The sequence below is a fragment of the Pempheris klunzingeri genome, chromosome 22, assembly GCF_042242105.1.
Source record: "Pempheris klunzingeri isolate RE-2024b chromosome 22, fPemKlu1.hap1, whole genome shotgun sequence".
Taxonomy (NCBI): Eukaryota; Metazoa; Chordata; class Actinopteri; order Acropomatiformes; family Pempheridae; genus Pempheris; species Pempheris klunzingeri.
The window spans coordinates 9,127,062-9,152,884 of NC_092033.1; the positions used below are offsets into that span (position 1 = coordinate 9,127,062).

General features: G+C 41.4%; 1 protein-coding gene across 1 annotated transcript in view; it reads left to right on the forward strand.

Moving 5' to 3' along the window:
* exoc4 (exocyst complex component 4) overlaps positions 1-25,823 on the forward strand; it is a 108,822-nt gene that overhangs the window by 17,167 nt on the left and 65,832 nt on the right. Inside the window, exons 9-11 of the mRNA XM_070853856.1 lie at positions 8,222-8,367; positions 8,621-8,709; positions 21,829-21,925. Coding sequence (XP_070709957.1) covers positions 8,222-8,367; positions 8,621-8,709; positions 21,829-21,925 — 332 coding nt within the window. The remainder of the gene's footprint in view (positions 1-8,221; positions 8,368-8,620; positions 8,710-21,828; positions 21,926-25,823) is intronic.

Below are 25,823 nucleotides of genomic sequence, written 5' to 3' on the forward strand. Positions count from 1 at the left end.
CGTGGGTGTGATTGTGTACAGGCATGCACTGTAATAGCTCTGCTGTACCAGCGCAGTTATAGAAGACATTAAGCCATCCCCCAGCATGCGATCACTGCCAGCACCCAGTTGCCAGGGGCTCCTCTCTCTCCTGTGAGATAATGTAATCTCTTGATTAGAATACTCATTACGTGAAATGAGGTTTTCTTATTCACTCACTCGTGTTATTATTTCCTGACCGATTGTATCAATGTATGAGGGCCCCTTGTCCATCCCACCCTCCCTCTTGCCATTTCTCTGATCTCTTGCTTGTTCGTTCGTCCTTCTCTCCCACTCTGCATTTCCATTTCCCTTGCTCCTTCCTTCTTCAGCATCGCTCCTGCTGCCTCTGTATTACAGTCTCTCAATCTCCCAATACCTTGTGCATATCCCTCTTGCTCCTTGTAATTTCCTTCCTAATCTCATTATCTTGCTTTCTTTTTCTTTCACAACTCCCACACTGCCTTTCACCCCCTTCGTTTAGCCCACTCTGTCCTAGAGAGTCGCATATCAGCAATAAGAGAAATTAAATTCCTACTGCTCCCATAGTGGCTCTGTTAAATTTTATTGGATACTGAGCCCGTTCTTATCTCACGTCTTAAGACCCTCAAAGGGGCGCGAACCTACACAGCATTGGTCAGAATTTGGTTACGATCATTGTTAGTCCCTTAGTTAGTGTCTCTCTTCATTTTGTTTTTTATTCAGTTTTACAATAACTACTGTAACTCTTTTTTTCAAATTCTCCAAACCGTTAATCACTTCTGCCAGCAAAATATTCAGTTTAAAGGTGATAACTGGTATGAAGGCTTCAACTGAAGAAGTTCTACCATCTTTTTTCCCTTTTACAGTTAAGTTTTACATTCGAGTCTCTGTCTGTCTGTTGCCTCTTACTTATTGCAGTTCACATCTTTGACATGCACAGAAATCTCTTGGTAGGTGTTTTTTTCCCCACTTTGAGAGGTGGAGAAACCAGGTTGACCTTTCCACATGACATACCAGCAGACAGATGCAAGAGCCGACAGAAACACAGGGTGCACCCAGTTACAAGGCCTCAGCAGAGGAACGCTGTTCATCAATATGTGACTGAGGCCCGGTAGGCTTAGAATGGGGAGCAGGTAAACAAGCTTTTGAAAGTCAGGATTCGTGTAATGGGTCTAATCGCTGTTCAGAAATGCACAAGATGCTTCTGCGGGTTGTTAATTTCAGCATGGAAGTATTGATTCAAAGCGGATGCTGGAAGGAGTGTTTTAAGGCCACTTCACAATTTTTCTCGTTGCTTTCTGTAGGATGTGTGAAAACATCTATTGATTATTCACAAAATTGTCGAATTTACATTTCAGAGTGTACACCACTGCATGCCTTTGCTACTCTCTATCTGTTTTTTTTTTTTTTTTCCCTTTTCCATCAGAAACTATCATGTTCTTCACAGCAGTCGGTTGTATCAAAGAAATCCTTGTGACTGGAATTTGTGTATCCATAAATGTTTCATATGCTGCTCTGTCCTCCTCCTAAAAGAGTTACAATTGTTGTCCGAACAACATTAGCAGCCAAGGAAGAAAATCCACAAGTTTCCTTTGAATTATTAACAAGACAGAATTCACAATATGTTATCAGGTAATTGAGCAACATAGTTCATGAAAGATCACAGTTCATAATCTCCATGCATTCTTCATTAAGACAGCCCAGTGGAAGTGTTATATAATGTATACGTGGCATAGAGAGTCTCTGGCTACTTACGCCCATTGCCCTTTGCCCTCGTCGGCCGGTCTGTTTGAGGTGTGCAAGTTTGTTAATTAGCTCGCCATTTGCACATTCTGCAAGGATTTGCGGTTGGGTGACTGCCTGCCATGTCCGTTTGTCTTCTGCGAGTGTGTGACCGGAGTGCAGATCACACTTTTAATGAGTGGCTTCCTCTCTGCAGACAAGGAGCTTTGAGCCTGCATTCAAAAATATAGATGGATGCCGACTATCGCGCCTTCCGAAAGAACTGATCATAGAAACTCCACCAGAGAACTTGGAAGTTTTGCATATTGCCGTTTCGTACTGTAGCAAGAGATAAGAAGGCATGCAACTAGGGCTGAGCTTTTTCAAATGTGTGCTCCAAATAGCAATAGAGTAAAATTTTAAAAAGCAAACTTGGACAAAATCGACGTTTAGGTCCTTGTCCCTGCTTTAAAATACACTTTGTGGCACTGATCAGTGAAGTCCTCTCTCTCCATGGTACTGTGATTTTCCAGGGTTCTTAAAACACAAAAATTCTTGCCTGTCACATACCTGCCCCTCTTTCTTTTTTCATTCAGAAGACGCCCTATAGCTTAGTCTAAACTTTCTTCATGATTGAATCATTTCATCATTTTATTGCCACAGATTAACGAGACAAAGTAGGGATGTTATTTTTGTGCTAAGAAAATCAATGAAGATACAAGTGGCTTAAATATGCTTTGCCTTCTCTTGGCTCATCAACGGAGTGAAAACTAGGCGAATTGAGCTGCCAGAGAACAGACAGAGGACAATCATCTCTTTTAATTAGATATGAAGCACAGACATTGCTACGTTGTTCTCGCCCAACATTTTAATCAATGTGCCACATCTATTCTGCCCTCCAAAGCGCTGTCATATTTACATATCGCTGAAGCGCAGTGAAGTCTACCTTCTGCATGGCGTTGCAGAGGCTCTTCTCTCTGAGCCACCCCCACCCCCCACCGCACCCGTAGCTACAGCATCAAAATTACAGCAGGCTTGGAGACTTAATCAACTGCTCCTTCAGGATTTTGCAACGGTATCTGAACAGTAAACACTATTGTGGTTTCAACGTAAATAAAAATATTAGAAACACCATACACCACCACAAACTATTCAATTGTTCCTCTTTCTTCTTTATTTATATCAATAAATACACGTAGAGATATTTTCACATTAAAAAAAGACACGTTGAGGACACAGCAAGGACACAGACAGAAATAAAATGGGTTTCAGTGAACATGGAGGCACACCTTCCTTTCCTCTGTCAACAAGATAGCCTTCAAAAGATTGACTAGATGCAGGGCGCTCCAGGAGGGAACCCCCACTGGTTAACGGTAGCTCAGTGCTGCGGGAGTAGTTGTGGCTGAAGCTCTGTCAGAACTTGTGAAGGTTATTGAAGTTTCTGGAACACAATCAATACAGGGTGTATAAAGAACACTTTCTTTGACGGCCAAGGACACTTCGGACTTTGACTCCGAGCTAGCAGCAAGGGATATCAGTCAATATGTTTTGTGACAAGACACCAGCCAAGGGACTTAGTGGGAAAACAGCCGATTTCAATAAAGCCTTGAGAAAGAAACAAATAGTTGAGATTGTTCTCTCGGCAGCTTTTAAGATGACTGACTAAGTAGGAGAGGAGAGAAACGAGGAAAGGAAAAGGAGAAACATTAAGTGATATTTATTTATTTATTTTATTTTAGCCAGTTGGCTGCCAAGTTCATCTGGTGACAAGTGCTCACCTGCAAAGCTTTGAGCGATGCTCTGTTAATTGCACTGATTAGTGGGGTGTTAGGGCCCTAATGGACAGGATGGAGGATGAGCATACACTTTTTCCAAACACAAAGAGTGACATCGGGACATTTGTTTTGGAAGAAATAAATGGGATTGCTGGTAATGAGTTACAAAGGCAGAGTTCGATGAAGCTTTTCTCCTTTTTAAACAGAAATTAGCACTCTGCCAAGTGGACTGATTTAAGTTTGGGATGAGACCCAAGTCACTCAAGTGCAGAACAACTTTGTTTGGTTGATATAATTACCTTGAATGGCGGTGGTGGAAATGTCTTTTTCAAGGCAACCCTTGAGAGAGGTGTGAGTTTTGCCCGTGCGCCGACTCACATAAGCACCCAAACTCGCACACGTCCCCGAATTGATGTGCACTCTTGTGCTCAGTCTTAGTATCTGGTGCAAAGAGCCATTTGCCATGTCTCACATCTTTACATACCACCCTCTTTTTCATCCACTCTTTCACAGTTTCACCCGTGAATATTGATTTTTAGTTTAATTCAGTTCATTTCCTCATCTCCTGTTTTTCCATCAACTCTCTGTAACCTTTTAATGGAATTTACAATGGAAGCTCACTGAACTAATGTAGCATGGATCTTTCGGCTAATTCATCAAGATCAGTCGACACTGAATAAGTTGCTAAGAAGATGCCTTTATGTCTAAATGCCAGGTTTTCAGTCTGAACTGTTCAGACAAAGAAGGAAATGTGGAAAGAGACTTGAGTTTGTTTCCATCTTGTACTACCTGTTGCCAGTATTAAGGTGTTGAGTGTCCTAACATTGTATTTCATCATTTCCATGAATTCCCATTACTCATCCACTTAAGGATCCATGCTGTTTTGCATACATGTGATGCTCTGGGGGCAGTCACTGAGGCAGTGTTTTGGCAACTGTGAAGATACTGCTGTTCATGGTTCCTATGCTGGCTGTGACAGTTGGACCTCTTCCTCTCTGCATCACTTGCTGCATCACTCTGGCTTTTTTTTGCCTTTTGTCTCCCCGTTGTTGCCTAATTATAGCTCTGAATATGGCTCCATGCATCCCTGTCCCTCGCCTTGTTTAACTTGCCCACTTTTATTCCTTGCAACACAAATCTCTCTCTCCTGTTTGTAATCTGATTTATTTGAGAAATTCCAGATTTTTTCTGTTGTTCTTATTTCTGATACTTCTTTGGGACATTGTAAGTGTGCCTTACTGATGAGCTTTCTGGTCACACACAGGTGACGGTAACACGATCTAGGCTTCTTTATTGCTTGAATAATAGCAATGTTAATGAAATTTCATATGCTTGACCTGATGGTTAAGAGGGAGGAGGAGACGGTCTCATTCATTGTGTGCAAGACAAGTACAGAATACACAAATCTGCACAGTCTGATGTGATGATCTGACAAGAGGTGTAACATTTGTATCAAACACAATAAACATCTTCATTTATTTTACATTTATCAGACCTGTTCATTTTGGAACAAGAGGAAAAGTTGTGTCCATATGAATGCAGTTAGAGCAAATTATTACAGTGCATTGAACTTCGTTGGCGTGATATCACCAACACTATCACCACCTGTCAAGTTTTCTTAACGGTGCAACATTTAGTAGATTACCTGAGATTAATGTAGGTGTCATCCTCAAGATGTGAGTTAAATAGGGATTGTAGCCTTGCATTCACAATTCCTGCTCATTTGGAACTTTCAAAGTTTGTCAGCCAGTGTTTTGCCTTGTGGGTGATTGCAGTTTGCTAATATTAAGTCCCCTGTAATATACCTAAGTAGAGTAGTTCACAGGTGGAGATGACAGTGACTCACTGCTCATCATATTGACCTTTTAAAGGGAACATATTTCAAAGTGACCGTGATGTGTTACTTGTTATATTTTGTTGCTTATAAAAAGAAACTAAAGATGTTTACTGGACATAGCTGTCAGTTTCAGAAATTGATGTTATTTTTCATAATTAGTGTGTACATTGAACAAAGACACTGAGATAGATTTAGTGCTGTCCACTTGCAACAAGAAAAAACACTAATTCGCAGTAGTTTGTCTTGGCAACAAAATAACTTTGTTAGAACCAGTGTAGCTCTTGTTGCGGAGGCAGCGTTGTAAATTTGAGGTGACGTTAACAAAAACTTGAGTTAGTAGCTCTGTAACATGGTTTGCTGCTGATGAGATAGATTGGTGAGAGTGTCTGCTAAAGGCTTGTGCCCTCGCCAAAATTAGTAGGAGGTCCTTAAGTAGAGGTGAGGAAACCAACTATCTTTTTTTTTTTTTTTTACTCCATTTAAAGGTGTTAAATCAGCAGCAACTGATTATTTGATTTAATGTCTTGTGTTCTCTCTTTCTCTTCCTTCCTTTTCTCTTCACACTCCCATTTTCTCCTTAGCATTCTGTTCAGTGTTCTTTCTCCATCTACAATCCTTTGTTCCTTCTATTCTCCACAACTCTTTTCCACCTTTATCTCTCCTTCCTCCTTTCCCCCCTTCCGTGTTGCTTTTTGCCTCGCATCTCTCTGTCCTAGCAGTCCAGTTAATTGCCTCCAAAGTTCACTCTGTCTTTGGGCTAATGCAATTTAAGTAGGGTCGGAGCCCCTTCATCAGCCCAGTGCTGGCATTTCATTAAGTCTACTTGGGCGCTAGCTTGCAAGCAAGTAGGGGGTTTCGCTCCATCAGCTCATCATTAGTAATTAATACACTGATAGGATTAGCTGCAGCATGAGGCTAGTGGCAAGTGGAGGCCCTGGTGTTGCCAGTTGGAGAGGGCGTGTGTGATATGGCCTCCAGCGCTGCCTGTGATGAAGTGTGTTAGAGAGTAATTACATGTATGGTGTGTGTGTGTGTGTGTGTGTGTGTGTGTTGAAATTGCACATTCACAGGAACATTGTTTTAGTGCTGTAACACTAGAACAATTTAAAGTCAGAAAAATGTTATTTTTCCACCAAATTTGACAATTGTTTTTAGTAATCCATCTACACCGAGTGCACTTATCAAAAAAACACAAGCTACCTGCTTATACATTATTTTTTAAGGATACATGTGTATGCATGTGCACTTAAATTAACATTAATGCTAGCATATGAAGGCTTTCCCATGCATGATGGGGAGCACTCTCTGCAGCGTTAATTACATCATTATGGTCGGGATGGATCTCCATCTGCTTGGCCATTACTCCTGTCCAATTCTGGGCTTACCCACACTGTGGCTCAGAATTAGACACACACTGGCTAAATGGCCCTGTTAAATTATGAAGCTATTAGATATGGGGGGCTATTTTAGAACATATGTATTCACACAGAGAGAGGAATGAAGAAGAGTGAGAGAGAAAGGGGACGATGAACTGAGGTAGACAGAGCAACAGGGAGAAAATAGAAATGTGAGAAATGAGAGATGAAGCACTAAGAGATTTTGAAAAATGAGAGCCAATGAAAGCAACATATGGAATCTGCGGATAGAATGATAGAGTAGAGGAAGTTAACTTTCTCTGTCTGGCCTCAGCTTCAATGTGCTAGTCCTCGGCTATTGTTAGAAGTTGATAAGATTTTCATGAAGCATGATAAGACGTTGATGGATTTCACCATGGATCATGCAGACAGATCAGGGAAATAGAGGACGAGAATTTTTATGGTCGTCATCAAAGGAGCCAGTCATGTCAGTGTCCTTTTTCCATTTCAAAGTTTGTATTTTCTTTTGCTTTTCAGGATTGGCTCTGTAGGCAGTGAGCTTGTGCTGCCATAAATTGTGATACATTGTAATGCGACAAGCTTTTACAAAAAATATATATATTTCTATCGCACTTTTACATTAACAGCCGTGAGAATAGAAAAAATATTTAAATTGATGGAATGATATTTATAACCTGACCAACAGGGACTCGTGGTAAATGTATGTAAATGTGGACATTTTTCTTTTTACCTAAAACCGAGAAGTAGACCTGCTGTACAAAGGTCTTATGGATAAAAAAAGGTTCTCGTGAGTAAGTTGTTAAGTGAACCGAGCAGGAAATGATTTTGAGTGGGAGCTTTAAAGTCATCAGTGAGCTTGAGTACTACATGTTGCATTGTCTAATGTGTAATAATATTAAGAGAAAGTATATGAATGTGATAAATGAGGGACTGACGATAAAGGTGCATGAAGTAATTACTTTACGCTGTGTTTTGAGCTGAGATTGATGGATTGTAGTTGGTTATGATTGTGCTTTAAAATATCACGTCACGTGCTCGTGCATTTGTGATAATCCAGAAACTGATCTTGTGTCTCTGTGTCAGGTCATCTCTTGGTTTCATGAACTGGTTTAGTGTTGCACAGACAGAAAATTCACAAATTTGGCAGCAGAGACCATTAGATGTGCTGTACCATGACTCATCCTTTTTTCAAACATGGAAGCCAAGTGTCTGCAACATTACGGTGCTAGATTTTAATGTGTGGTAAATGATTATACAGTCTTTTATTTGTCACAACTTTTTTTTTTTCTTGTTCCTTTCAAATTGTTGGCAGAAAACAGCAGCCATAGAAAATTAGTGTCTTACACAAAAACACTTACGATGCACTTAGCGTGTGCGTGGAGGGTCAAACATTCAACCTTTGTGACCCGTAAAAAAAAAAACCACTAAAAAAATAGTACAGAGGTATTTATTATTACACCTTGATTCTTCTGCTATTTAGCGGTTCACCTTGTGTTCTGTGTCTCGTTTAGGTTCTGCTTATGGAGTATTTGGATGTGAAGAACAGCCGCAGTGCCACAGAGCCGTCAGCTCAACTCTCCTATGCCAGCACTGGCAGTGAGTTTGCTGCCTTTTTTGCGAAGAAAAAACCACAGCGTGCCAAGCAGTCACTCTTCAAGTAAGGATCGCATTCTTTGCTCTCTGCCTGGTGCCAATCCAAATATAAGAAAAACAACAGATTAAAGTATCCTGTATATAAGAGTAGTCTCAAATTGAAATATCTCAAAAGACCAGTAATATATTTATGGTTGCACATCTCTGAGACAAGCCTGCTCATTGTAAGTGTTTGTTTTAGTTTTGTTTCCTGTCGCAATTCCGTGTTGGACTGCTGTGTTGTGAGCCCACCGCTGAACCCTTTGTGTGCATTGCAGGTTTGAATCGTCTTCCCATGCCATCAGCATGAGTGCCTACTTGAGAGAGCAGAGACGAGAACTCTACAGCAAGAGTGGAGAATTACAAGGTAAGGAGGGGGATCGAGGAATGAACTGAAGAATGGGGGGGTAGAGAAAGAGAGAGTGGGAGCGCAGAAGGCTCCTGGGCAGCTGGATTGGAGCCGCGAAGTGAGGATGTGGAGAGATAGTGAGGTAGTTAAGGAAGAATGAGATGACAGAGCAGAAGGGGTGAAAAGAACTGACAGAACAGTGGGAAAAAAGGGGAAAATATGATGATGAAAAAATGGGTAGAGTGTTGTGTGTTGGAGAGAAAAGAGCAGCAGGAACACAGCAAATGTTGAGGTCAGGTGGAAGGAGGGAAGAGTTAGAGGGTGAGGTTAAAGGTGTGTGGGTTGAGTGAGAAAAAAGAAGAAACCCAGGTAGAGACCTACAGAGACATAAAGTACAGTCTATTATAACACATAGAAATAATAGGTAAGTGCAGATACATGAGTAGGGAGATTATGAAGAGATGGCAAACAGGTGTGTATCTAGCCTTGAGTGGGAACAGGATAGAGAGAAGGTGGAGGGAGGTGAGGATGATCTGCTCATGCTTGGCTGAGTTGGAGGCAGGGGTCTGGAAGCATCCAGCCACGGAGCGATGGAGGGATTTGGGGAGATGGAGATTTGGAATGAGAGCATGAGGGAGCAGTGTGACAAAAGGTGGCGTGGAGATTAAAAAAAAAAAGAAAAAAAGAAAGAGCTTGTTACAGGTCGAGAAGTTACACTAAGGAAAAAAGAAAAAGGCAGACAACGGAAGTGTGGAGGGGGAAACGGCGACAGAGAAAGAGATTGACGAGAGCCAGAGAGCAGGGTGACTTTGCAGAATCTGCCTACAGGGAGAGGCCTTGAAAACCTCTCACTCACTAACACACACACACACACACACACACACACACACACACACACACACACACACACACACACACAAAATAGCACAGTGAGTGAGCTGCACAGCCAGACCCTGGAGAGTCTAAGCTGTTCTTCTGCTCCTACTTCTTCTGTTTCTCTCTCTCTCTCGCTCTCGCTCTCCTTGGCACCCTCTTCCTCTGCCTGTGACCTTGAGGTTTTAATCAGCAGTGCCTGACAGCACTGTTTGTCTGCTACTATTCCTTTTTTCACACCAAGCTTCTCATTGATATGGTTTGGATAGAATAGAAAAAGGTAGGACTTGGAGCGAGGCGCTAACAGTAAATTGCTTTAAATCTGACACATGCAGAAATGATCCTTTGACAATGTCTGCATCACTAATTGCGATTACTGAAGCAAACTATTACTATTACTAAGTAATGTGGTATTAATTAGGCGTCTTAAGATATTCAACTTAAACATAAGCAAAGAACTGACTTGACTAACAACTCATGAAGACATTTCAATACAGGCTGTCCCTTTCTTTATGGCTATAAAATGTCGCTAGTCTGTCAATGTATGCGAAATGTACTCAGCTCCCCCCCGCCACAAAAAGAACAGCATTGATTAACTGTGGATAAAGGAAAACCCCAAATTGTCTTCAAATAACAGCTCACTTTTTTTTCCCCCTCCATCTGTCGGCGCCTCAGAAAGAAAGGGGAAAAAATTTCTTTTTGACTGGCTGAATGCCTCGGAGCGTTTATAAGAAGATGAGATTTCTCTGGGCTTTCATTTCACCTGTCACAATGCGTAGCACCGGCCACAAGCCTAGGCAGTGGCCTGAATGGCTGCAAAGAGATTGAAGGAGTAAGAAATCATTTAGAAAGTGAAATAAGTCGCCTGTGATAGAGGGAGGGGAATGGCGGATGGAGGGAAGGAGGGAGGGAGAGGAAGGTTAAAAGTCATTGTTTTCATCAGGGTCCAGCGAAGAAGCCATTAAGAGATTTCTGAAGGAAGAAATTAGAAAAATATATATTGAGACGATGTGGAAGGGGACTTTTTCTCTCTCTTCAAATTAAACTTACTGTAGTGAAGGGGGGGTCGGAAAAGTGTTAGAAATGAGAGATTGAGTTGATGAGTTCCTCTGGCTGTGGGATTACTCAACACTTAAAGTTTATTCATGTGTGTCTCTTAGTCTCTCTACTTGGAGTTGCCTTAACTTTTTTTCTCAATGGTATGCTTCAAGTCAATATAGTCATTAGCTCAAATGCTCACCAACACAGCCTTGGAAGTAAGAGTTTGATTGTTAGCTTTTAATCCAGCTATGCACTGCTAACAATGGAAGAAAAATAGTCATGTACTAGAGTACAAAGTCAGAACTGTAGATGTTTTTGCAGAAGCCTTGTATATTTGCTGCACTTTTTAATTTTGTGAATGATGCTACATACCAATTATAAAATCTGGAAAAAGGTTGCAGTATGTCACATATTTATGTTCAGGTCCCCACATCTTGAGGTAAGAATCAGAGCAGTGTTTGCATAATGATTTCGTAACCTATCCAGAGTTACACATCTCTAATGGGTTTGAGATTAATCTGCAATATATGTAATTTATATCTCCTGAGTGTTGTAAGGACCCGCCATATATCATTACACACATGCACACGGCTACACAGGCGCATCCTCACACGCCTCGCAAGCGCATGCCAACACGCGAGGGCACTTAATTGCTTGCCTTCTCCGCCGAAACACGTCTCGTACGCTTCAGTTAATCCAACGCTCCATCTAAAGACTTTATTACAGCTCCATATGCAGCCACATCTGGAAAACGTATGTAGTGGGACTGGCAGCTAGAGCATGTATATAGTGTTCACATGTGCAGCAGATCCTCAGCTGTCTGTCTAAGTGTGTATATAGTGTTTGTGGGAGTGTTTGTATACTCGGCAAACCACTACTTGAGAACAAAGAACCTCATCCAGATTCAATCACTTTCCCTATGAATAAATTATGAAAATAACAATTTTCCAGCTATAGATCTGTTACCATACCCCCATATTCCTCTGCATGTCTGTCAACCACTACCCTTTTACACCCTCGCCTTGTGCTTTGTTATTGCCTCTCTATGGTGTGTAAGCAGTGGGTGACTCGGAGTGCCCCAGTGGTCATCTGGGAGGTGAAGTGTGAATATATCTCAATAACCACTGCAGTCTTGCACCACGTTGAGTCAGTAATGCATTTACAGCCTTTTTTGATTTTATTTCTCTTTGTGTCACGGCCGTTCATTGTGTTTCTTGCAATATTGCCTCGCCCTGGGGCACGTTTTGATGCGACAACACCCCCCCCCCTCCCCCCACCACACCACCATTTGACAGCCATACACATAGCCCGCCTATCACCACACGCTTGCTCTGGATACGCATGTAAACAAACAAACACACACACACACACATTTCGGACTTCCCCCTTTCCCTGCAGGCATGTACATATAGCTCCATTCCCAACTCTTTCCAACCTGTGACCTACCTTCACTAGTAAGATGTATTCATAATCAACTCGGCTGCAAATCTATTTCACACATTCCCAGTTTCCCTTTTGATATTCAAATGGACTTGTTTACAGGGTGTCCGGCAAATAAAAAGAACAGTCTGGCTGAGTCTCCCACACAGGCAATCTAGTTACAAAGAGCTCTCTCACTGCCCAGCCCTTTATATCTAATGCTCAGTCTGAGGTAGGGGCTTCTTGTTTATGTATAATAGCATCTTGTTCCCATGAGAGGAGAAGGAGGAGGAAGAGAGTGACTGCTGGGGGCGACCAGAAGTGGTGTTCCTTGTCAAGCTGATTTGTACACCCCAGTGGGGAGGGGAGGTGCAAATGGAAAAACATCTAGTGGGAGACACGGGTGGAGGTGCTGTTGGGTGGGATATCTCAGTGGTGGAGTTAGCAGATGTTGATAGTCACGTGTTCACAGATGTGCGTGCGTGTGTGCGTTTGTAATGTGAAGTAGCAGAAACGGCGTGTTCCTGCCAAGTGATGTGATGCTTGGGGTTGAACGTATTATGATTAGGGGAAAGTCAGTTTTAATGGAAAGCGTGAACATTTTAGAACAGTGATGGGGGGGTCATTGGAGGAGGATTTGAAGAGACACATCACCTAAAAACAGCATACTTTAGCATCCATCCCTTTTCATTTCGATAAGTCCTTGATAAAACGAGCACATTTTCTTGGTCCAGTCTTACTCTATAAACGACTCCTTTCAGATGAGTTCCTCACCCTCTATTTTTATTGTATAATTACGGACCGGTATTTATAATTATTCTTTTTCCAATCATTCATTCTCTTCATTTGTTGTCGTAGTCCAAGGTAGTCCAAGGATAATGGCTGTTCACTCTTGTGGAGTGATCAATACTTGACTTCCGCTGACCTTGCAATTATGATTTATCATATTCATAAACGGAGCCTCAGATGGAACTGAACTCTCTTGTGGAAAAAGTCAATAATTATTAGAAGATTATGAGGCTGGGATGTTGAAGACCCCTGCTTAGCTGCGATTGATGGCGCTCATTTTTATTCCTTTCCTCCAGCAAATTAAATCCTGTCAAACTAAGCAGCGTGTTGTATGTACATATGGACCCACCGTAAGTAAATGTCAGTCAGCTGGTTTGAATAAATCCTAAAGACTACATAGAATTTGCTCTAGGGCCACTTTTTTCCCTCAGAGTGTTTAGCTGTCGTATATGAGCAAAAATAATTTTACTTGACTATGGAGCTGGATTTCTTTTTTAACTGATTTATTAACGGCAAGTCTTCAGGCCATTCTGAACTCTAAATTGTATCTTATATGCTGCAGAATAAAAGTGATTTCCTGTTTTAAGTAAACCTAATGTTTCCTTTCCAAAACTTGAGTTTAGTTTTCTCTTCATTGCAGATTGAATTTGATAGGCATAAATTATATAGAAGAAGTGATGTTATATTTGCTAATAATTCGGGTATAACAACTAGGTAGCAAGTCTCTGAAACATTAAAGCATCTATTATCTAGGCAGCCTTAGAGTTAAGGGAATAAAGGAAAGTAAGTATTACTCACAGTCCAGACAGCTTTTATTAAACTTTATGACAATACTCATGACTTATCCTACAGCAGGGAAAACTAGGAAAAGATGGATTAACATGTTACACTAATAGTCTCCTCTATATACAGAATATCATGAGGTTCGCCATTTTTCTGTTTTTAAAAGTCTTCCTTAAATGGCAATCATTAGTTACGGAACAATAGTAGCACATTGCCCATAAAGCTGAGTGATGTAGAAAAGGCACGTGTCACATCCGTGACAGGCCAGATGTGGGTGTATGTGTTTGCTACGTAAAGTATGCATGCCAGTGTAAGTCCTATATGACATGTATGACATGCTGTAATTGAATGACGTGTTGTAACTGAGTTTGAGAACTGCACAGTGCAAGAATGTCACTAGGAAATGACATGCCCCCCCCCCCCCCCTTGCTCAGGTGCCAGACCTTTATGAATGGCTTTGTTCCAGCAGGGACATAACTGGGTTTGTAGATAAAATGCAAGCTACCTCCGTTACCTGACAGGCTATTACTGTGAGAAGCCTTTATTTGTGTTCAGCATGAAAGCAAATATGGAGCAGCTCTGCATATTGTGGAAAACAGGCACACATACACACACTGCTGCAGATGTCCAGCTGTAGCTCTCAGTAGTTTATTTGTAAGTGTTAGCTTGGGCTCATCATGTTCAATTTGCTTGTACATAGATTTCAGCAAGTTTGATTGGTTAAAACATTAGAGATGTGATTCCTCTCCTCTTCCAAGTCCAAGACACACACACACACACATACACACCAATACACACGCATAAATGCAGTGTTGGATTCTCATCTGCTGTGGGACCAGTGATTGAATTACAGTAGCTGTGATGCTGAAATTAGAGTGGAGCATGGAGACAGTGTGGAAAATGCTCTGTGGCTTGTAATAATAATAAAATCAGCTTTTTACTGTATTGTACCTCTCTAAGCCCCTGGTAAGGAAACAGAAGGATAGAAGCATCATAATGGAAAAGAAATTGCAAATGGTTATTTAAAGAGCGATGTTGGAGTTGCTGACATTTGACTCAATGTTATCTCGTTGTTGTCGTACGTTTGGGGACCTGCTAAAACTTGGCACTTTACAGAATCTTGATAGAATGAATGTTAGCGCTTTGCCCATCACACCCCATGTTTGTTTTGCCATTGTGGCTCTCTACTTCTAGACTAAATGTGAATCATAGATGATTATCCACTCACAAGCCAGCAACACCTGCTGGAATACCTTGGTACGAGCCCAGGAGTCAACTGCAATTACTCCAGCTTTAACCAAAGCACTTCCACATTAGACATTAGATGAATGTCTCATTCAGTTATTCCATCCATGCAATGACGGCCTTGAAACTAAAATATTTGAGTAATGAGGAAGCTGATTCTCGCTGCTAAACATCAGACTTGGCCGATGTCTGCAAGCTGCAGGGAAGCATATGTAAACTGTTTATCTCTCTAAGACCTGCTGAGATAAAACATAAACATGGCCTAAAGTGGCAAGTCAAAGCACAGACAAATCAGACATTAAGTGCACTGTGAAAGTAGAAAGAGGAAGAATAGAGATGGGTGTGGGATGCAGAGGACAACAGAAGGAGAACAGAACAAGGTTGTAATAGTTTGCACAGTGCAGACATTTAATCAGAGAATGTATTTTCCCAACCTGAGGCTAATTTTAATCAGCATTGGTCTTGTCATTATTGGCGGCTTTGACTGTCACCACTGTGTTTACTTTTAATCTCGGACCTGCTGATTGGAGAAGATGGAGGGATGAACAAATGAAAAAGGAAGGATGGTAGAAGGGCATGTCAGACTTGAGGCTGTAGAGATTTTAGCACCCGCAACGCAGCAGATTCGCTAGTGGCCAGACAAATGAAGACACAACTCTTACTCTCCCAGCGTGCAACAGGTGCGCGTGTGCAATGTGGTGTCCGATTCCCTGCTGGGTCCAATCAAAGATGTGATGACACATGGTTTTCTGGACGATTAGTTGTTCGTGTGTGTTTACTCACTCACTCACTCACACACACACACACACACACACACAGAGGCATGCACTAAATCACTCATACCTAAGTCTTTGTCATGGTTGACAGATTCAAGAAGACAGGGTGGTTGAGCGTGTTTTTAAAACCTTGATGACTGGCGTGAGCATAGTGATGCTGACGACGTTTTGTATCGGGTTTGTATTGCTGGTAGTGTTTCTTTTGTGAGGTATGAAAAATACCTTTTCACATGCTGTCCTATCACAACATATGTTTTGGCAGAAGAGGATGTTTGGTACACGATGATATGATATTATATCCTCCTCCATTTTGTACTCTGGTTACTTCCATTCCCACAAAGGTCAGCACTGTCACGATGGTTTTCACTTGGTTAATAGCACAAATTTGTGAGTCAGTGTTCACCGAAGTTGAACTGATTGCAGCGACCCCATTGAATTTATTTTGCTCTTGTAATGCTTTTGTGACTGGGCCCTAATGCAGGGCTAATAGACAACATAGACATAGACAAAGAAACATACATATAGACATTTACACCAATTTACACCAATCAACACGGGAGTTTCTAGTTCACTAAACCTGCATGTTTTGTTTTTTTTGGACTCTAGAATCTAGTAAATGCATATAAGGTGCTGATATAAAACATTCAATGAAACAGTCAGTGCTTTAATGTGTTAGATAAACATTTAATCTCAGTTCATATTTAATTGTACATTTTTTTGTGGCTTCTTCTTCTCAGTTTATAGAAGGTGGCAACAGATCTTATTTAAGTCTCAGAGGATTAACTTTGTAGCATGGATTGAACTTTAGCATGAAATGTGAGGTTTCTCTATACATAGATGACTATGAGGTTGAATATGGTGTCTGAGCCGCATTTTATTTTTATCTGCTGCATAATTTTTTTTTATCTTTTAGTCATGCTTATGATGTGGCTCAAGGGATTGCATTTTCCATCTGTTTATCAATCGCTTAGCTCGTTCTCTAACTCGAAAAGCAGGTGGATTGGTCATGAAATTTGCTACATATAAATAGATGAATTCAACTGATGTTGGTGTTCTTCTGACTATAGCATCAAGTTTTCACTATTTCAGCTTGTTAGCGGTGCATTTTCTTTTGCATTTAGCTCAAAGCTCCCCTGTGCCAAAGTAATAAACTCTTGGTCTTGTCTCTGTGGAAGTAAAAACCTGCAATATGTTTCCAACTTTTGGAAATCCATATAAAGTTTATTTTTGGACATTGCCATCACTTGGCAACAAAAGCGAAACTGCGCTGTCACTGCTGATGTTTGAAAGACAAACAACATACATGTCCAGCTTTTGTAAGGGTTTATTTCCCCCCCCAAAATGAGTCTTCCTTATGTCTCAAAAGAGACATTCTGCACAATTAGCATTCATTCGGCTTTTGGACTGCATTGCAGCTTTACCACCACTGACAGATGCGCTGCTATTAAACTCAATACCACAGAGACGCATTGTATGCCACAGTGACGCTTTTAATAATTAATCCAACTCAATTTCCACCTGAATTTATTTATACTATCATTTATTTATACCGTTTATTCTCATCTGATTTGGTTGGATTTGGTCTCCTGGTTGGTGGAGCAGCAGATACCATTCCATCAAATTAATTTTAATAATAGAAAGCTCTCATTAAGACCCAATCAAACATGAAGACTGCCTGAGTGGAATGGGTTACCCAGAATTGACCAGAGAGTCATATATTATTGACACAGAAATCACTCTCATTAGATCAGCAGGTTTCAACTCTGTGAACATGTAGCCGAACTTTTGATTCTTTCACAAGCACACACACATTTTTATATTCATCAGATTTGTACACACAGAATATTACCTAAATTGATCACTCCCACACTAATTTCCATAGCACAACGGCTACAGACAAATGAGCCCATGGAGGTTGAAATTGGATTCTTCTATATGGTGCTTTTTATTTGCACAATTTAGCTTGAAATGTGCAGCGCTGGCTAACAGCACAGATTAAGGGCCTCAATCAAAGGAAGAGCACTGTCTCACTCTTCTTGTTTATAGGCCAGCAATAACTGTACATACTGTGGAGAGGTGCCGATATTGCAGAATCCTACCAGTCATATTTCCACCTGGACACTGTTAGGGCTGTAGTTGACAGATTATGCCTAAATGTGTTTGTTTGTGAGTGATGTTAGTGTTTTTGTATTTTGATGTTAAATTCTGCTCGTGCTGACTTGACGAGGATAGCCAATTGTTTTCCCTTTTGTGAGCCTGCGTGCGTGCGTGTGTGTGTGTGTGTGTGTGTGTGTGTGTGTGGGGGACATGATTGTGAGTCAATTACACCAATCACCCAATCGCCCTCCTGCCAGTCCCAATCAGAATCTAACCACACTGAACACAGGTGTCTTTGATCCTCTTGGGTTGACACAAACACAAACCCAGCTTGGCACAATGGCTATAAATGAGACATTTCAACTGTGATCACAGTGTTTCCATTCATGGCCGTTGTGCTCAGATATATGAACAAACACAGCGTATACACATTTGGGTTTTTTATGTTTCCACCACTGCATGTTTTAAAGGCTAGTAATACTTTATGTACCGTACAATACATTGTGAGACTGTACTCATAATGCACTGTTCAAAATCACAGAAACGGTTTATCCCATCTATCGGTGTGTTTAACTTGTTAAACATGTTGTCTTAATATGAATTTTGTCACAGTACAATGTTATGGAGATATTATAGAAAGCAAAAAGTACAAAAAAATAAAATAAAGAATAGTCATAGCAAACACTTTAGTTCCAAGATGCTTTAGTATTTGCACATTGAACCAACATATTATTATCATTTATAGTAGTACGTGTACACACATGCATCCTACTGAGATTTATATGAGTATTTGGATCAGCTTCTGTGTTTGCCACTGCCCTTTTTTGCTACACTTGCGCACACATTTAGACTGTGGACACAAAACACATTCAAACCACTTGTAAATTAGGGATTACGACTGTTCCTTTGCCCATTCGTCTCGATTCCCACATCTCGCCCCTCGCTGACACACTTGCAGATGCAGACAGAAACACAGTGGTCTCAGGAGACGTTGGAGTGTGTTAAAGAAGGCATCACACGTTCATTCTCTCCCTGCCTAAATCTGGGCAGGGCTGGAATTCATCACAGGATCAAACCTGTTTCTCATCAAACTCAGGAAAGTGTAGCTAATGCAATTTCACTAAGTCACTGCCTGACTTGATTACATGTGGGCTGGGGAGCGCATGCTAAGGCACCACAAGGGGCTGGATGGGTGTCACTGTGTGAGTGTGTGTGAACACATGGTGTCGGTGCACTACTTGTAAGTATGATGCTTATGTGGTTAAAGGTATTGCTTTGTATTTGTATACATATCTGCACCTGCCTGTGTGTACCCCTTTAATCCACAGATGTTTATATGGATAGAAGTTGCGCATCAATTCTGTGTGTGTGTGTGTGTGTGTGTGTGTGTGTGTGTGTGTGTGTGTGTGTGTGTGTGTGTGTGTGTGTGTGTGTGTGTGTGTGTGTGTGTGTGTGTGTGTGTGTGTGTGTGTGTGTGTGTGTGTGTGTGTGTGTGTGTGTGTGTGTTGCAGACAGTGCAGTAGTTCTCGAGGGGGATTTCAGGCAGATTTGGCCACATTAGAATGTGTCACTTTTTCCTTTCCAGCTTTCAGTTGCCATCCCACTGAGCACCACACCTCTACACACCCCTCCCACTAATCCTGGATCAGACCACACACCAGGGGATGCTCGTCCAAACAACACTAACGAATACTCCAGCACACACACATGCAAACACAGGAGCTCTCGCAAACAAAATAGCACTTTTACACATTATGTCGAGAGAGGGCTGGCAGCAGTTTGGTGGCATCCTGACCTGAAACCGGAGCCACCCTGTCACGTCTAGACAACTCTGAAGAATCCCATGCATATTAATGCCAGCCTATTTAATATTCATCAGTGCTATGCCCTGTTGGCAGCTGGTCCCAGACCCTATGGATCAATGAGGTCTCTTCCTTGCTCCTTTGTCTGACACAGATGCAGATGTTTAGAGCATGAAATTAAATTGGTCACTGTCATTGGGAATACATACATGGTAGTCAATTTGGCGTGCGTGCGTGCGTGCGTGCGTGCGTGTGTGTGTGTGTGTGTGTGTCCGTGTGGTTGCTGGTTAGATGTGGCTCTTGGAGCAGACAGGTACTGTAACGCTAACTTTCCCAGTTACTGTGACATGTTGATGTTATTCATGGGAACTTGAGTGCTTGCAAGTTGATGACAAGGAAACAAAAGTTTAGCCAACTTTTTCCACATTGATGATCAGACAGAGAGAAAGAGAGAGAGAATGTGAGGGAGCGAGAGAGTTTGAGCAAGAGAGTGCGTTGGCGGCAGCTTTGTTTAGGAGCCTGTAATTGAGTCTTAATTGAATTGGCACCAAAGGAAGGATGAATGATGGAGAGATGGAGAAAGAGAGAGTGTGAGTGAATTGGACCTCATCTCCATCTCCACCTAGCAACGCGAAATGTGGGCTTAATTTCATGGCAACAGATCAGAATCGGAAACCCTTGATTTGAAAGTTTTGGATGGATAAAAAGCTTCTCTCATCATTTTAATGTAAATACGGAGAGTGATGTCTCCCATACTTTTCAAATGAAACTTGTTCCATTAGAAATGTATTATGGAGCCCAGCACAGCGAACAATGGGTTGATATACATTTGAATGCAAGGCTAGGGAGGCTGCGTCGGTAATGCAGAACAGGCACTGGCACTACGATGAAGTGTCATTGTGTTATATCACACAAGCTTTGCAAGGCCATATTGGACATGGAAATGAAACATGAGAAAACGGCAGAGCCGCTCTTTGTGTTGAACTGAAATCTTACCATTTAAGAGCACACACATGTGCACACATCCTTTACCTAGTAACCCTATCAAAGTAGCTTGAATCACCGTGTTGTTTGATTTCTGTCCCGTGTTTTGACTTAACATACTCTACACTTGACATTATATCACACCTCATCTCAACTGACCAAAATGTAACAGGAATATGAAGTCAATATGTTGATGGTATGGAGTTCTACAATCTTGGAAGCAAACTGTTTCCTACAGGTTTCCCTACACACAGAGCTCAACTGTTAATGTATTGGACTCCTTTGGTTTTAATCAACATGGTTATTATTGTGTTTTCTATTTTTTCCAGTCTCATGGATGAATTGTTACTGTGTGCCCTGGGAATTAATCATAAACCTAAATCAAGAAATTCTAATGAATAACATTTTCTCTACTGCTGAAAGGCAGAAATGCCACTGCCTTGCTGCTCTCCTTCTGCTATTCTTAATCATTAACCTATCACTATTAGCTAACGGAAACTACACAAACATTTACGGAAACATGTGCACATGCACTCGTGCTTAGTATTGTTTCAAAACCTTTATAAATGCATGCATGCACGCATGTATATACACACACACAAGCAGACAGACAATCCTTTAGCTCTGCAGTTTGCTATATTGACAATGAGCCGCAATTTCTTCTCCATCAATTATATTGATTACTTCAGGATGAGTGGAGGTAATGAGATCCGGTGTTCTTTCTCTCCCCTATGATCTCCCCTCTTCCCTGTCTGCAGCCCCCCGCCCCCCAGTGTCTAACTCCCCAACTTCTGTCTGTGCATGTTACATGTCAATGATTTTCTGATTAACCCTGTTAGCTCTTGGGTTCACCCACGCAGTGACGCAGGGGCACAGAGGAATTCGAGCATGTGGGATACATTTAGATTTGTGATGGAGAGCTGCACTGATTGAGTGATGTGTTTATTAGGGCTGAAGGTGTGCTCCTGTGCTGATTAAATATTAAAAGACTTGAAAATATGTCAGGAAATATATCTAAAAAAAAATACTGACTGCTGAAGGGAGCATCATTGTTACATGCCCCTTCCAGAGAGATCAGAGTTCAGGGTCACCTACAGAGCAGCACAGTAGGTGTTGCTTGGGATTTTTATGCCTTTTTGAAGGACACAGCATGGTGACGATTGCTGAGCTTTGAGTCCGAGTGGGAATCCTCTAAATGTCATCCTATACATGATTGGAACATATCCACATTACATGCTGTGCAGTTTTAGCACCCCACGCAACAACACCACTATGTCTGGATGTGTATTGATGTTTGCTTGAGTGAAGCCCTTTCTTTTATGTTCTAGGTGGTGCCGATGACAACCTGATTGAAGGGGGAGAAATGAAGTTTGTCTGCAAACCTGGAGCGAGGAACATCACTGTGATTTTCCAGCCTCTTCTCAGGTACAGCTCTGATGCACTAAACATCCAGCCAAAAAATGATTTCAGTGTGGTTTCAAGATGTGGTTTTAGGTAATTGGGAATGTGATCAGCAACATAAAACAGCAGGAGGTCTATAGTCACTCATCTACTATGAGACACTGCCTATCAGTATAGTAGTGTACTATTGGAATAACTGTGGATCTGCTTCTTTGCTTTACTGGAACAGTCTTGGCAGGATTCCATTAAAGAGAAATTTCACCATGTTTTATGTGGACGTCCAATTGGTCTGGATGGCAAATGTAGTGAAGTGAAACAATAAACACCTCAGTGTGTGCTATATTGACTGTGAAAGCTGAGTTGCATTGGGCACAGGCTCTCTCGTGGTTGGGGTCGGTCACAGCATCCAACAGCATTGTCCTCACTGAAATTCACTGCAGCAGAATGACTCGTTTTCGTTGGCATTGGAGGGCAATTTGAGCAAAGGCCCCACCAATACAGGTTGTGGATGGTTCCCGCAGGCCATATGCTGTTGCACAGCTAATGCAGCCACAGCCTCAACTTCTTTCCTCTCCTTTTTACTCTGACTCAAACAAATGCTTGGGCTGGCCCCAACCGCAGACATTCCTCGCCAACTTCAAGCTATTAAACGACTTTTGGAGGTGCCTGTTCATGATACCAGCAAAACCAATAATGGTTCTGAACATGAGGTGACCACCAGCAAGGAGACTGAACATTGTTTTTATTCATTTCAAAATATCATGCAATTCATGGACTTCCAACACCAACACACAGCCTTGAAAATATTATATAATTCTTCTTAATGACTAAAGTATTAGGGGGAAGCTGTAATAAACATGGATGAACATCTGAGTCTGCCAAAACACTGTAAAATCTATCACTGTCCATTTCATCCTCTGCACTCATATTTTGGGATGCCATTTTCGCTGTTCGTCATGTAGCTAGTTTAGCTGTTCCTGGACACCAATTGCGTCTTTCTACTAGTCAAATGACGGCACCAGTGCCAGAAGAACAACAGATTTAGCAGCGGGAGAATTCAGTTTTCTAACTCAATATAGTGCAAACTCGGATATTAATTCAAGTGACTATATTTATCATCAATACTGATTGGACATCCACGTAGAATATGGTTAAATATCCCTTCAATTTTTTTTACGAGATACATGTGTGAAGGGGGCACCAGGGTCATATTGGTCAGTCAGGGAGGGAAAGCCAAGCCACTCAAGACATATAAAAACTGAGACATGACTCAGTACCAGTAAAATGTAAACTAATTATATTACTTGGCCTCTTAGTGACCATCTATTGATTTCAAGCTTTTTAAATGTTCAGTGGGATATCGTAAATCAAACATGATGTAATATACAGTACCTTCAGTTCAGATGTTTTGTTGATACCATCCAGGAATTGGGATTGACTACCACCCTTACTTTTATTTCCCATTGAATTTGAGTATTGTGAAGGGTTGTCTTTGTGGTAATGTTCCCTATGTCTGGTAGTTTTCTATACAGCGCTGTGCTCCCAGGGGAATACTGTAAATCTAATAGTGAGGCAATTTAATTGAATTGGCCTCCATGCACTGATACATTACCTTCGAGGATCCATTAAACAGAAATGTTTCCTACTTCCACACGTTGGTGCTTGGCACACTTTTCTACAATTTAAACATCATGGAGCATATTTTTAACGCATAGAGGCAAGATAAGAGTACCATTTTGGCAAACACTTTGTTTATCCCTTAAATTTGTATAAAGTTGGCAGGTTAACAGATGTTTTGGCTGTAAAAGCATCTTGAATACTCAGCCAGTGGAGAGCTTTAGCTTCACACAGGCCATCTGGGTAGTAACTGTATTATGAGGTTGCTAACTTGTTTTTCTGTTTGGCTCTACAAAGCCTTTTTAATATTACAGCCAGTGAATACAGGCAGACTTGAAAAAACACCATCGACAGTCAAAACAGATGTTTTAGACTTTGTTTTATACTGGCAATTACATTAAATCATGTGACCCAACCACTAAACCACTAATCCTTAGACTGATGACTAAGCAATATGGAATTGCACAGAATCAGGCAGTTAAGCTAGATTGCACTTCATCTATCAGATTCACTTTTTTCTTCGTCACATCCGCACTAACCTAAGCTCTATTGTCAGTTGTCATGTTGCTTTTATTTGATTGATTGATGCTCTTTGAAAACGAATGACTGGTTTCGGAGGCAAGGACTGTCTATGTTTGTATGTGTGTTTGTTGAAGTGTGCATGCACGTGTCTAGTCATGCTTTAATGTTGTTCTTTGCAGGTGGTTGCCTGTGTTTATGTCCCTTTACTGAGGTTTCGGCCTTGAATCGTTCTCTCTGTCCCTCTCTCTCCTTCTGTTACACACTTTCCTTCCTTCCTTCACTTTCCACACACACAAACACACACACAGGCTAACGCTGTTCACTATTGGTCTGGCCAAGCTTTTGTCTGAACAAATGACCAAAAATAAAACGGTGACTAGCTTTCTGCCAACCTCTCCCGTGTTGTCTGTAATGGTTCATATCAATCACACCAAACTGCCTTGCACTCAGGGCTCTCTCTTCTTTCTCTCCCTCCTTCCGATCTGCCCTCTCTAGACTTCTAGTGCCAATGGAGCGCTGTTTCTTGCAGATGGTTTTCTAATGGCAAAGCTCTGGCACTCCACTGATGGATCACTACACCTCCTGCAGCCAGCCATGCAACTCATGGCAGCTTTAATGACAAAAGCAGTTGGGGGTTGTAGGACAGGAAATCAGCGGTGTGTGCTGCAATACATGAGTGTATGAGACAATAGGGTCTTAATGTTTGATTGTGGTATATTCTTTTCTTATGCTAAATCAAGTGAACTTTATATTCTTCTAGTGTGTTTCTTTCCTGAATTTTTCCATATGCCACCTTCTAAAATGTTCATACCATGATCTACATTCCATTGTTGACTTAGTCATGTAGTTTTTAAGTAAAACATTGTGTTGTAATGTTGAACCTTCTTGGGAACCAATCTTGATTCCATCTTGAGGCCTGTATCACAAAGTGAGATTTGTGGGCTAGCAAGCTATCTATGGGCTTAGCAATCACATAGTTGGCTCACTTTTAATTGGGATGGATCACCATGGTAACTTATGTTTCCCAGCTATCCTGCTTTAGAGAATCAGATCAAAACATGACAACGTCTCACATAATGACCAATCAGATCACTTAAAGAGCTTATATATTAATCCCCATACTTACTAATGGCCTGAGCTTTACTTTTATATTTGGAATTTATTCAGATATAAAAGGTTAAGCTTCTTATTCTCCTTGTGTGATTACATTTTATCTTCCCCCTCACTGAAGATCACTTTCAGCTGGCATATTACCCCAATTTCTTTGTGAGTGTCAATGCTCATGTTGAAGATCACATTGCATCTGCTTGGCTTGTAATTAAGAACAGTCCCTTTGTCATGGAGCATTGTTGGAGCTCTTTGCTCATGCAAAGGTACTTCAGGTTTAATGTACCTCTCCCATTCACTTAACACACCTTGTTGACTTGGAGAAGGCCGGTTTTGTCCTATACTCCTATGGGTTCTATGGAGAATATTGTGGAAGCATGGAGTGCCAGGGAGATTCTCATGCGCTATCAAGTTCATGTATAATGCAATTGAGAGTTGTATCTATACTGTCTGGTAAGTGAAGTGCATTGGGCACTGGGCTCCACCAAGGTAGTGGCTTGTTACCTATTCTGTTTTGGACAGAATGTCTAGAAGCAGCCAAAGATTGAAAAGGGAACAGATTTGCATATCTGCATCTCTGATCCAGAATATGTTGGAGGGGTTATACACCTGGTCTTGGAGTGCCTCTGGCTCCCCCTGGAAGAGCTGGGCGAGGTGGCTGGGTAGGAGGACATCT